This window comes from Limanda limanda, chromosome 14 (genome assembly GCF_963576545.1).
Source record: "Limanda limanda chromosome 14, fLimLim1.1, whole genome shotgun sequence".
In the NCBI taxonomy this organism is placed as follows: domain Eukaryota; kingdom Metazoa; phylum Chordata; class Actinopteri; order Pleuronectiformes; family Pleuronectidae; genus Limanda; species Limanda limanda.
In genome coordinates, this window is record NC_083649.1 from 21,373,629 (window position 1) to 21,387,373 (window position 13,745).

General features: G+C 40.5%; 1 protein-coding gene across 1 annotated transcript in view; it reads right to left on the reverse strand.

Annotated features, from left to right (window-relative positions):
* Positions 1-13,745, reverse strand: part of camkk1a (calcium/calmodulin-dependent protein kinase kinase 1, alpha a) — a 70,382-nt gene that overhangs the window by 3,835 nt on the left and 52,802 nt on the right. The window contains exons 10-16 of the mRNA XM_061085898.1: positions 12,760-12,848; positions 9,459-9,658; positions 7,826-7,879; positions 7,433-7,506; positions 4,573-4,660; positions 2,914-3,042; positions 1,309-1,412 (exon numbers count right to left, since the gene is read on the reverse strand). Coding sequence (XP_060941881.1) covers positions 1,309-1,412; positions 2,914-3,042; positions 4,573-4,660; positions 7,433-7,506; positions 7,826-7,879; positions 9,459-9,658; positions 12,760-12,848 — 738 coding nt within the window. The remainder of the gene's footprint in view (positions 1-1,308; positions 1,413-2,913; positions 3,043-4,572; positions 4,661-7,432; positions 7,507-7,825; positions 7,880-9,458; positions 9,659-12,759; positions 12,849-13,745) is intronic.

Genomic DNA, 13,745 nt, shown 5'->3' on the forward strand with positions numbered 1-13,745 from the left:
CTAACCTTGGCATTTTAATATATATACTCTGAAAGGAGGTTCAGCAGTGGTTAGTATTTTGTGAGCTTTTTGATTTCCGGTTTAAGAGAATTGTTTTCTTGGCAGGAGTTATAGAAAAGAGTGAGCTATTCTTGTATACGTTCTTTAGTATTTTCAAGAAAACAACTTTTTTTTTTCCATTACAAAGAGATGAAAGGAAATTATCAGGGATTAGCATCAACGACGAGATTTAGGCAGGGAAAATATAGCGCAAGATTTTATCTTGGCCATTTCCCCAGATTGGAACTAATCAAGCATTATCTTATCTATTGAGTTGCATTATAGAAAATTTAGAATGAGGTTTTTTGGGGATTAAAAGCCTGACATTTTGGTCTCAGCTGAGCATTCTTATTTAAAATAGTCTCTTTAGGATTCCACAACATTAAACAGGTGGAATACTAAAACCATAACAGCAATAATAATTATTTGCAGTGTTGATCAGATAACTCTCTTTAATCGCCTCTAGAATTATTGCAGTATTAATATGAAATGCAGTACAGGGAGAGTCATTGGACGTCACGTCAGCTGTTTCTAACAGTTAAAACCACATTGCCCATAAATCTAGGTGCATTCTATCACAAAAAGGAAAATACTTGGTGCTATCAGTAAAGTATTGCTTTTTCCCCCTTCATTATCCAACAGGGGGCAGTATTGATTCATGTCTCCTGAAGACACTAAATAGCAACTATGGGCTCTGAGTGTAACAGGGGAAAACCTCGAGCTAGATAGAGAAATCCTCAAAGAAAAAAAAGCCTCACAACAGGAGCTTAGCGTGTGCTTCACATTCAGCTCCACAGTCGTCCATCTTCGTGGACACTAATCATGGATTACACTGTCCAGAGGGCAGCTGCAGTACAGCAGGGGACAGCTATACTCGCTCCGATCTGCCTTTGACTGCATAAATATATTAAAACTGCACGATGTGATAAGACTTTCCAAGGTCAGCCCGAGGCTCTGATGGATCTGTGTCATTCTTTTTCTCCCCAAACCCTTCCACCATTCAAAGCTGAGAGCAACACAGAAAGAGACACTTAGAAAAGCTGTAAGCTCCACTGCAAACAATGAAAGAATGAATTATGGTGCTATGGCAACAAAAAGCAGTTGCTGCCATCGCCGGGATGAGTGCTAGTTAACCAGATGCAGCAGAGAGAGGAGACAGGTGTGAGGTATCCATCTGTGTAACCTCAACAATAAGATCGAGCCTCTGTGGTTTTATTGGAGTTTCTCCTCATGCAGTAGATGTGCAAGGATGTGTGGACTGGAGCTTACATGAGCAGACTGCCAGGTGCAGACATGGAGCGCTCCTCTCTCCTGCTTGGGCATTCAAAGGGGTTACTGAAGGAGCGCTTCCTCAGCATGGCCTTCACCAAGATCTGAAACATTCACAAAAACACAATGGTTACAAACGCGCACAAGAGCCGCTTTGTTGTGTGGTGCTTGTGCAGAGAATAAATAAAAGAGCAGAATACCTGACTCCTAACAGGGAGAACAACACAAGGGCTTGTTTTCTGAGCCAGAGACTGTGTGAATCTCAAAAGTCATTCACAGAAAAAGAAGGGAAATCTCTCTTGCATAGTAATCAGATTTTTGTTGTTTTGTGCAGAAACAGGTGAGGAAAAGATGCATGTTATAAGGAAAGACAGGGTCCACTCTGACTGTGTGTTTAGGTCAATAAGGTCAATGCTTTCGTGATCAATGTAATGTGTGTTTAGAGCTTGAGTGTGTGACATGGTGACCTCTGACAGAGGCTTCACACCATCCACAAACAGATCAACAGATTCCATCAGAGTCTCTCTGTAAGAACAGCTTTTATTCTGCTTTCATGTATTGACAGAGTTTGTCCTGACTGAAGCTTTTCCTGTGAGCACTCCAGCTAAAAGCTGCTGTTAACAAATAACAGCTGGCTCATACCCAGTGTCTGCTTTAACAGTGAAGGGGCCAATTCTATATCCAACATCCATGCACCACTCCTGATTCAGTAGGTGAACTTTTAGAGCTTTGAGCAATGAGACACATCGATGAATATATTTTGAAAACGTATCCTTGTTCGCAAACATTGTGTTCTTCAAAAAAGCTTAGAAAATAAAATGTTACGTAAATGGGGTCAGATGGTAGTGCCTCAGAAGAACCTACAGGAGGCAGGACATAAATACTGAGTGTTTCTGTTTACAGCACATCGAAAACCAGTGTCACTATAAACCTCTTAAATCTTAAATCTTTCAAATTTTAAATCTTTGTTGGCATCGTCAATATATATATATAGTTTTCCTCTTTTCCACCCTGACATATTTGTTTTCTTTTTCCTTTTCACTTGATTGCGGAGAACTCTCCAGAGTTATTCCTTCAAACTTCTTGTGGCTTCACTCAGACATTCTATTGAGTTCTTACTAGGGGGCTTGCAGGTGGAGAAAGTCCGGAGCAATATGTCAGGAGATTATCAGGAGGTCAATGCGTGTCTGAAAGCAGCTTTAAACCCAACTATGTCTGAATGTTTTGAATAGTCGAGCAATGAGTGTCTAAAATGTCCAACGTGTATGGCACCTCATTACATCCTGGGATATTTGTATTCTTCCAGAGACACCATCAACACGACCACGCGCTCAATGTGAATATTTTTTCGGAAAAACGTCAGGAGCAAGTGATGTGGACATTTGTGTTCTCACATACAGATGCTCCAGAATATTTCAGGATAATATCTGAACTTAAATGCATGTCTTGTCCCTAAACAAGGCTTTGTTGTTCTGTCGGTCTCTGTGCTGCTTGTTATTCTGTCACATTTATGGTGAACACAATAATGCAGCTGTTGAGGGACAGCTACCACTCAGTGCTGAAGACTGGTGCTCGGTGGACGCAGGACACTCGGCCGCTTCTTACCACTGCAGAGAGGCTGGGGACAAACTTGACTGAATTCTGGATGTCCTCCTCCGTCACCTCCACCACAGAGCAGTGCTCCTCCTCCAGGGGCAAGGGGTCGCTGCCACCCTGGGTCACCCACTGGTCCAACTAAACACACAAACACACACATGCATGTGACTGAATGTGACAACTGAACCCACGGCACAAATGCTGCTGAAGGGTCAAAGTGACTATAGTGACTCAGTTTATATTTGTTACTTCCTTATTGATCAAATTAAGATTTATTTGAATTCTTAAGTTGCAGATAGTCTATGTTTTCTTATATTTTTATCTGCTGTGGCTGTGGATCTGTAATGTTTATAGCAGCAGGACGGCAAATCAGTGATTGATACAGGAAACTACAGTATCCATGTTCATCATCATGAAGGAACTTGTCACCCAGTGTAATGGCTTAATGATGTACTTATACTTATTATATGTACAGTATTCTAACATGACTACACAATTAGCATTTTGACAAGAAAACTGAAAACACAATTAAGGATCACTACTCCTTCAAAATGATGATGATTCTGAGAGTTCACTTTCCTTCATCATCATCATCATCATCCACCCAGTAGCTTTAGCGCTTCTCCTTTTGAGCCGGTCCCAACAGGCTTCCAGCGATATCACAGCACTGACACATGGTGGCAACGGACAGACAATTATGCTTGTGTTTGTAGCTATGGGCAATTGAGAGTTGTCAATTGGGCTTGTACACGAAACCTTCTTGCTATGAAGAGAAGCTGTGAGCTGATGGTGCTCATCGCTGCACCACCGCGCCGCCCTGTTCAATATCCATTAATCTGTGGGCGCTTTTCCTGTCTTTGAGCGTGGTCTTTCAGTTTGAGAGCAGTACTTATTCATTTCAGGTGAAGGGTTGACAAATTTAATGTCCCGACTGACCTGAACATCATACATTTGACTGTAGGCTCAAGGTTTTGAGTGAAAAATTATAAATACATATATGTATATACATAACAAAATCTTGAAGGTGAAATCAATAAGTCCTGCTCTGAAACTGAAGGACTAGGCTGTTGAAAGAAAAACCCAAAGCAATCAAAATTTTCCCCAACAAGGAAGACACCAGAAGATCTGTGAGCTTCAATACACGTTGACAGCAATTGACAAAGGGGCGGCTGTGCCTCAGGGGGCTCGACTGTGCTGTAAAGCGCTTTGAGTGGTCATCAAGACTAGAAAAGCTCTATATAAATACAGACCATTTACAAAGAATTCAAAATCAAGTAGTACACTATGCTATAATAATCTACCAATCTCAATTGATTGGCAGGTTTTGTCTTTAGTGAGAAAACCACTCGCACATGATTAGTGTGTGTCATGGTAACACGCGGTGGGGGAGAGGAGGGACAGTCTTCTGTTCATGGCTGCAGGTCCACGACCTCCCTGCCCCTCTGGCACTGACGGACCCAGTTTCAGCCCGCTTCTCCACCGGGACCAACAGGCTTCATCCTGCCCTGCGGTGACACAGCATGTCTAATGAACCCCGCCGCAGCGCAGAGAGATGCCCGGTCCTGTGAAACCGCTAAAAATCCTCTTTGAAATGATCAGGCTCATGCTTGCTGCCTGTCACGCAGCCCAGGGGGTCGTATCACAACTCCTCTGTTCTCTACACGTTACCTTGATCTCAGGGATGGTGATCCTGGAGTCTGGGTTCTTGTCCAGCATCCGCAAGATCAGAGTCCGCAGCTCTTCACTGATCTTTGGTCTGCATGAAACACAAGATAAAGATACAGATAATTTAGAATGAGGGTTAAGATAATAGACACCACAGGCATCAAGATCATTATCCCTGTGTGTTTCATGCACTCTAAGTCAGGCTGCAACATTTAAGCGATTAATAATTCAGTAATGGACTACTTAATTAATTTACAACAATTTGTGTCGATTCATATTTGTTAGTGTTAGTGTTAATTAAATGAAAAGAGTTGAATATTCTTTGATTTCAGCTTTTTAAATGTGAATTTGTTCTGGTTTCTTTGACACTTAAGTGAATACCTTTGGTTTGTGGACAAAACAAGTCTTTTCTGGAAGCCATGTTCGGGTTTTGGAAATTGCTCACATCATAGAAATGTTATTTCTCAGAAGGCTCAAAATAAGTGCTATTCAGAGACCTGCTTAAGTACCACAACTTTATGGTGAGTCAGTCAGTCATGAGCGGCAAAGGCAGCAGCCACACACATTTTAATTTCGGCAGTGTATGATGGTAAGATCCTATGTATAAATAACATATATTTATATAGATAACTATAACGTATAACAAATAAATACATAATATACATAAACATATAACCCATATGGTGGCTTTGAGTGTAAAAAAAAAAGCAACTGTAAAATACAAACATCTTAGACAACATCCACAGATGGTTTTCTTTCAATAGCTAAAGTAGTTTTCTTTAAAATATTTAAGATGTTGATGAATAATGTGCCAAATAGCATATATTGATATTGTAAATCGAACTATGGGGGAAATATCTTATATAAACTTAGCTTTTTTATTTTTGGGGTATATTGAGGAAATGTTGGGCACAATGCATGATGGGTGGTCTTATCATGACAAGTTGTGAATGAAGCTTTCATCAGTGATGCAGCAAACTGAGCCTCTTCCAATGAGAGGCAGAATGTGGTGGTATTTGCTCAACCGCTATTTGTCTTTAAGAAGATAAATCTACCATCACATGGTCCCTTCAGCCAGGTGATGACATTCGAGCAGCCAGAACAAATTATCCTCATTCTATTTTCAGCAAGTGACAGACATGAGCAATTAAAAACGATCACACATTTAGATCTTTGATTTGGTTCAGTCCAACCTGTCGCTTGTGGATGGTAGCAGACTGACCGCACAGTGACCATCTGGAGGGTCTGAATTAACCAACAATCAAATTGTCAAATTAAATAGTGCTCAGTGACTTATTCAAACATGTACAGACTTTTAGTCAAACCGTAAAAGGATTTACTTTTTAAATTGGATGACATGTTGCTCCCTGTAATCACGTCTTCACGACCCATACAGGGTAAACAAGAGTTTACTGCAAAGGGTGTTTAAAGTCACCTTCTGAGTTCTAATTATTGATGTGAGATCATGATCTGCACTTAAAGTGAGATAATCCCTGTAAACCATTACATATACAGTAGCTTATGTTGTTTTGAGGACAGCTACCAGAAGAACAGCTGGCACTGGACTCAGAGGACATTTCCTTCATCCAACTGTGTGTACTTTGTTACAATTGTTAAGACTTTGGCCTTGTGTAGCAACCCTCATGTTTAACAAGGATTAATTATTCATATTGTATTGGGTTGTGTTGGAGGGCTATTATATTTGTTTGTCCTTGTTGGACCTTGATGGTGGCCTTGACGCCTGCAGCCTAATAACATTTTTCCCACACAACAATCTCAAATATTAAATAGCCTTTCTTCATTTCCTGTCCTGATCCATGCACTATATGATTTTCATCAATAGCAATATAACAAAGGTTCAATACACATCTATATAAGGCTTGTAGTGTACGAGCACAGTGAGGAGGTTTAACACATAATTGATCAACCACAGTTTTCTAAAAGGTTTAGCTGTTTTTTAATGTGTGTACTACCTACCACAACAATAAATAATAATACAAAATAACATGACAGCTGATAGAAATAAATGGTTTTGTGAATGTAGGAGCTCTGAAATGCATCTGACACGATCTATGAGGGAGGCATGGTAGAAGTAAATAATCTATTATTACTATTATCTATCTACTATCTCTGTAAAAGTTTGTGTGATCGCAATGGTAATAGTATAGCGACATTACATGCACTGCACCCATAGAGAAATGACCCTGTCAGAGCTGACAGGGGTATACAGCTGTCGTCGATAGGTGCAGCGTGGAGATGATTTCATTATGTGATTTCATTAGCTATTGTGTTAGGAGGGTGGTGTTTAGTGAAGAAGCTGTCGGCACAGCACGCAGTCTCTTGAGCCTGTGGGCGAAGGCACTTTACCGTCATTAATGACACAACACCCTTTACTGACACATCCTCCAACTGCCACTCAGGGCCCCTTCACCGGTGCTGTGTTTACACTTGAGTCTATCACCACGGCTCTTCCTGGCTTTTTTTTTTATCACTTCTTCTCCCTCCATCTTTTCAACATAGATCTCCATGTTTATCTTTAACCTTTCAGGTGGATGGGAGATAGGGGAGGCCCAGCAGCTTGTATGTGTCCATGCTGCTGCTGCTGCCCCTGTTTGTTTTCTCTCTCTCTCCCGTGCTTGTTTTGATCACAGGCAGGTGACATTTACTGTGTGCTGGCACCGACTACTGTGCTGAGCTACTCATTTTTTTTGGAAGTGTAATTTGTATCTGGAAACGAGAATGAAATGCTTCTGCGATGGCAATGCAGATGAGACGGATAGAGCTGTGACCGCTTGGCTGTTACGTCACTGCTGTCTCTTTTAATCAAGCGGAGGAGTGAGACGGATGCAGGAGATGGACTTACACTTCGGGGAAATCCACAGACCTGGTCCTGATCTTGTTGTGCAAGGCCAATATGTACTCGTCGATAAACGGACACTGCAGATGGAGCAGAAGAGAGAGTGAAAAACACAAGCTGGAACATTGAATTACTACTTTGCCAGAAGAAAAACTGCATGCCCAGAGACAAGCAAGACAAATAACAGCAGCTTGTGGTCTGCATTCAAATGAATTATGCCAATAAACTGGTGCAGAATCAAATGTAAAAAAAATTGGTAATTGATAGTATCCCCACTGAAAGTGTCCCTGTGTTCTGCTAACAAGCCCTGTTACAATGAACACTTTCCAGCCTTTACTGTTACAGTGTGTGCAGCAGATAGTGATAAGTGACAGACGGAGAGAAAATGTGCAGACTTGCCTTTCCAAAGACGAAACAGTAGAGAGTGACTCCCATGGCCCACACGTCCAGAGCCTGTGGGGTTTAATGTGACATAGTGACAAAATGAGATCAAAAGGTCCAAACACCAACATTTATAAAAACCATCAAGGTCACATATAATCGCTATCGGCTGTGATTTATAAGACATTTTCTGGGGACCTCTACCATCAGATAACCTTGGAGATGGATGTTAACGATCAACAAAAGCACAAAAACTATTCATGTCTGACCTGTATAGCATGTACTAATGGCCCAAAGTACTCCTGGAGTATTCAATATTTCACAGTAGACTTGCACAAAAATCACAAATGTTGGTGAATACTGGACACAAAGCTCTCCGAGATGTGGGTCGAACAAATCTGAATCAAGATGAATGCAAGACTAATTAGAGAAAAAGTCCCACTTCAAAGCTCCAGGAAATACTCAACCCTAAGTCCCGAATGGTGTTTTGTCTGCAATCAAATATTCTATTCTGGCCCTTTTAATATGCAAATGCGGGTTCAGTCCTGGAGCAGAACCATCTGTATGCCTTTGGTGATGACGGCTGTAGAAGGGTACATGACTTTAACTGCTAATGCCGGAGATGAATAGCATGTCAGGGGGTTGAGAGCTCAGCCTTTGTTGTTAATCTTTCATAAATCAGCAGGTACATTTGGGAACACGAGCCTCAAAACGTCACTCATACTGCACAAAAACATCATTCAGTTACTCAATACTGCAGCCAGCCACAAGGGGGAGATCGATAGCTTCGTCCATCTCTATATACAGTGGTAAAAAACCTTGTATATGGCTGGACCATATATTTTAGAGATGCTCGGATCGGCTCTGACATCATCCTCATCCGCACGTATGTTTGACTCATCCACCCATCACCCACCCGAAGGAATTTTTATCTCCAATTCAGAGACCAGCACCCGCATGAACATTCCAAAATTAAAATAGTGTAATAGTGTAATAATACACTGTGCGACTAGACTCCGCCCCGCCTCAATGATGCACTCGGCATCACCAGTGTAATGGCAATGTGCGCATGGAATTTGCCTGTGGACAGAAAGCCTGGCCTTGTGCTCACACAGCAGTCCTGACCACTCTCTTCTGTGGAAATTAGTTTTGTCTAAAAGGTCTTTGACAGAGTTGTTGCTAAGTGCTTTTGAAAACAAAGGAATGTGAAAAGTTGGTAAATCTTAATGTCAAGAGTGGCAGCCAATGTGGATTCTCCAACACTCAGCTGGTGTAAATTCATCAGTCAGACAGCGAAATAATAAGGATTTACTGTAGCGACATTGCAGAATGGTAGATTGTCCTGGAAAAACATGACTGATCATTGCTTGACTGTTAAAAGTAGCAGCGCAGTATAATGATGTGAATCTTTCCCCTCATCAATAACATGTACGCAAACCTGATAGCTTAGCTCCCCTCCTATAGTCTGCTAATGTCTTTGTTTTCAGTAGGATTCCACTCGTAAATTGCAGCTAAAGAGGAAATTGCTGACAAAGACAATCTGCATCTCACATTAACAAGTCAGCAAAGGTCATGGTTTGCTGGTTCTCTTTTTCAAATCAGCAGCTCAGACGGACACCAGACGAGCACATATAAAAGGACTGTAGCTCACTTTTCCACTGAAGCTCTTGCGCTGGTCTGACAGCGTCTCTGGGGCCATGAAGGCTGGAGTGCCGGCTGTACTGGACAGCAAAGCATCGTTGCCCTCAAACTGGTTGCTGACCCCAAAGTCTGCAATCTTCACGTGGCCGTCGTCCCCCAGTAACAAGTTGGAGGGCTTGATGTCCCGGTGGACAATCTTCTGATAGTGCACTGAGGATGACAAAGAGGACGTTTTTCAGCAGGCGTTAAGAGCTGCTATAATAAAACCTGACGAGTAAATTGGAAAAAGTTTATCCTCTGGGAAAATGTGGATGAATCCTGGGGAGTTTGTTATCTGATGATATCTTGTTATTGGTGATAATTTAAAAAATGTAATGTTGATATCTTGTAAATAATACGTGCATGATAATATTGTGTGTGTGTGTGTGTTTGTGCCCATGTCGAATGTGCTGAATGCTGAAGATGAGCATATGTGAAACCCATGCATGGTTTAATATTATTCAATGCTAATATAAACAACTTCTAATACTACTAATAATCAAAAATAAAAGGTTTTCCTCATAAATTACAATTCTTGCGTTAATATTATAGTAAAATTATCATTCACATTTTCTCAACTGATATTGTGATATATTTTGATCTTGATAATAGTTAAGTGAAAATGTGATTCTGTGACAGTTCAACATTTGTCAGTGAAAATCATCATGTCTCGTAGCAAGAGGTTTCTACAGGAGTCATTAATATCCTTGTGTTTGATCTCTGCTCCCAGAGTCCTCTTGAGTTCTGAGTGACACGTGTCTCAACACTTAAGGGCCGACTCCTGTTGTGGGAATGTAGGCATGACAACAAAAACTAAAGAGGAGTGAAGGAGGCGGTCTATGTCAAAGTACAGACACCATTCCTAAGCTGAGGAGAAAGGTCAGCGCTGCTTTGCCCCCTCCTCAAAATACCGCTCCTTAATCCCTTCATGGATCCTCTCACACTTGGCCTCATGTGATTTCAAAATAAGTTTGTCTACACGTGTCAAATGGAATAGTGTATCAGTAGCAGCTTCCCAAATGTTTCACTCTTTTGACTTTGGACCATGGAAACAAACGACTGAAGGAAGATGCTGCCGATGCACTTATCCATCTATAATAGCAAGTGTAGACAACTCTAGCTTTTGAAGTGACTGTGTCACTTGGGCTAATTTAAATTAAACTAACTGAGGTTTAGAGAACTTGGAGCAGACCCCAGTGTTTAAGGTGTCACAAGCCAAAAATGTTGAGAGCAGTTTTAATATTTAAATTGTAATTAACAGCTGTCTACAGCTAAGCCCTGGACACTTGACTGATTGGATAAGTGGTGCCTTCATGTCTGAGGAGGTCTTTTTAAAAAACACAGGGCTCTTGACCTATTCAAGGCCCTGGCAATTAAATTATGGTTTGCTTTAATAATACTTCAATTAAAGAAAAAATGTGAGCTACAGAAACTGTTGAGATTACACAAATAAGTAATCATTAAATAGGCGTATGAATAAATTGCACAATGAATTAACGAAACAATTGTGTGTTAACAGTTAAATCAAAACGTGTTATAATTTTCATATTAAGAATTAAAACATTTTATTTTTATTTCTAGTTTTAAGGAATCAGTAAATATTTTCTCTGAGGTCACCTTAAACAAGACTAGCTGTAAAAAACAGGCTCCTAACTTTTAGATTAAGAGGTTTTGTTACTGGGTCTGTGCAGTTAGTTCAGGGGTGGGCAAACATTTTGACTCGCGGGCCACAATGGGTTCTAAAATTTGACAGAGGGGCCGGGCCAGGAACCAGATGGATAGAGTGTTTTTGTGAACTAATATAAATGACATGGAAAAATCATTACATGAAAGGATTTGGCCTTTACCAAGTAGCAAAGCACTTATTTGCAAGGCCATTTAACAAAAACTCGCCTTCAGAGAAAGGCTTGCTAGCCTTTGCTATTTCGAATGCCCCCCAAAAAACATGCCTTGGTAGATGACTCTTCAATCGCAGTTTGTCTGTGAAAAAAAATGTTGCTGAGTCTGTAAATTAGTCGCCAACCTCTGAGCTGCAGCCACCCGTTCTTGCGTTGACTGCTTGCTAGCGTAGTTAGCATGCTTCGTAGCAAAGTGACGGCTGATGTTGTACTCCATGAAAACTGCGACAGTTTCTCTGCATATCAGGCATACAGCCTTCGATTGGACTTCAGTGAAAAAGTATTTTGTTGTCGACTCCGTGTTAAACACTCGGCACTCATTGTCCACTTTTCGTTTCCTTGATCCTCTCATTTTACAGAAGGGCTCACAGGGCAAAGGGAAAAAGTGAAGGGAGATCATGTGCCCCTTCGAGCCCTATACACCACACTCCCGGTCAAATTTAATTTAGCTGATGCTTTTATCCAAAGCGACTGACAATAGGTGCATTCAACTCGAGGGTTCAAACCCATTTCTTAAAAAATGAAGCAAAACTACAAAGTGCTATAAGTACGTGCCATTTAAGTGCTACTAAATTTTTAGTTTAAAAAAAAAAAAAAAAAATTAATTTTTTTTTTTTTTTTTTTAATTAAATTTTTTATTATTTGTACAAGTTCGGGGGGCTGGATTTAAAAAGCCCAACGGGCCGTACTTTGCCCATGTCTGAGTTAGTTGATGAAGAATAACTTTGATGTTGTTTCTTAAGACAACTGTTGCTTATTAATGTAACTTTTTCACAACCATAATCCAACAGACAAGTCACACAAAAAGGGCTAACATACAGTATACAATAATAGCAGACTTCCCAAAAAGGACATTTGAAATCAAATTTATAAAAATGGTATCAAATATAATCTGTTTTGCACTTTTATGTTATATCACAGGAATTGTGACAGAGCCTCAAATCTGACTGACGCCTGACTCCCAAAGTGCAGAGTGAGTCTCTGGACGTCAGAGCTCAGAAGGAGGCAGCATTAATCTCTAAACATTAGACTCATGGCCCAGTGAAATGGATCGTGTACAGAGAATGAGGCCACAGCTTGAGGAAAAAAAAAATGTAAATGTCACTGAGCAGAGGCTCGATACTGATGATGTGGACGCCACTCAACTGCAGCCAGACCCCAGGGGCATGGAGAGAGATGGTCACAGAACACTTTGTTCCTCAAGATGAAAAAGGAAAATACCACCATATTATACTTTTTCTTTGAGACAGCAGTTCAAATGTTCCTTCTTTAGACTTTGAGCATCATATAGGGTATCATAAAGAGTCTAATCTAATGCTTTCTTGACCATTAGAGGCAAACCGTTCATGACGCCTCCAAGCAGAAGATACTCACAGTATTCTATACCCAGGATGATGTCTCTGAAGTATAACCTCGCCTGCTCCTCTGAAAAAGCATCGTCTGTGGGCACTTCCATCACTGGACTTGAAATCCATGCAGGCAGACAGGCAGTATAGAAAAGACACACACAGACACACACAGACACACACAGCACACACACACACACACACACACACACACACACACACACACACACACACACACACACACACACACACACACACACACACACACACACACACACACACACACACACACACACACACACACACACGGTGAAGCAGTACACACATCTGTAGAGAGTCAGACACTAATCATCCTGGTCGAACTAATATTTGATCAATAATCACAGACTGACTACAGTGAAAATCCGTCTTTCTGTTTGTATGAATCCTAAACACAAGTGCTCAGTATCTTTTTGTAAGATTTTGTTATGTTGTTGCATCACTACATATTTTACCATGCAGAAATATCAATATTAACAATAAACCATATTTTATTTATATTAACCCTCCCTGCACCAGCTCTACCTGTACCCATGTATATAAAAATCAAAGGACTCATATCATTTGAAGCAAAATCAACAAATCTATGAAGATGCTTTTAAGAGCAACATGTGCAGATGAAACAGTTTCTTCTCCAACCGTAGCCACACTTACCTTCAGTATATATAGTGTGTTTTAATACCAAGTACTCAACACTAAGTTTTAATACTTTCCAGCCAGCCAGAAACCAACTAGTATACTGTAGATGAAATTACAAGTCCATTGACACAAACTGAATTAGAAAAAATATACTATTAGTTTAAAATCACTTTCAATTAACGTATGCCACAGTCAGGTTTGTTTGATTGTGCACAGAAAACTTAATATATTTTAGTTTTTCACTTTTGGTCGGATAAAAGAAGAAAATGTTCACTCAGCCTTCAGGGATAAATGTTGGGGTTTCACATTTTCTCTGATATTTCAAACATTAAACAT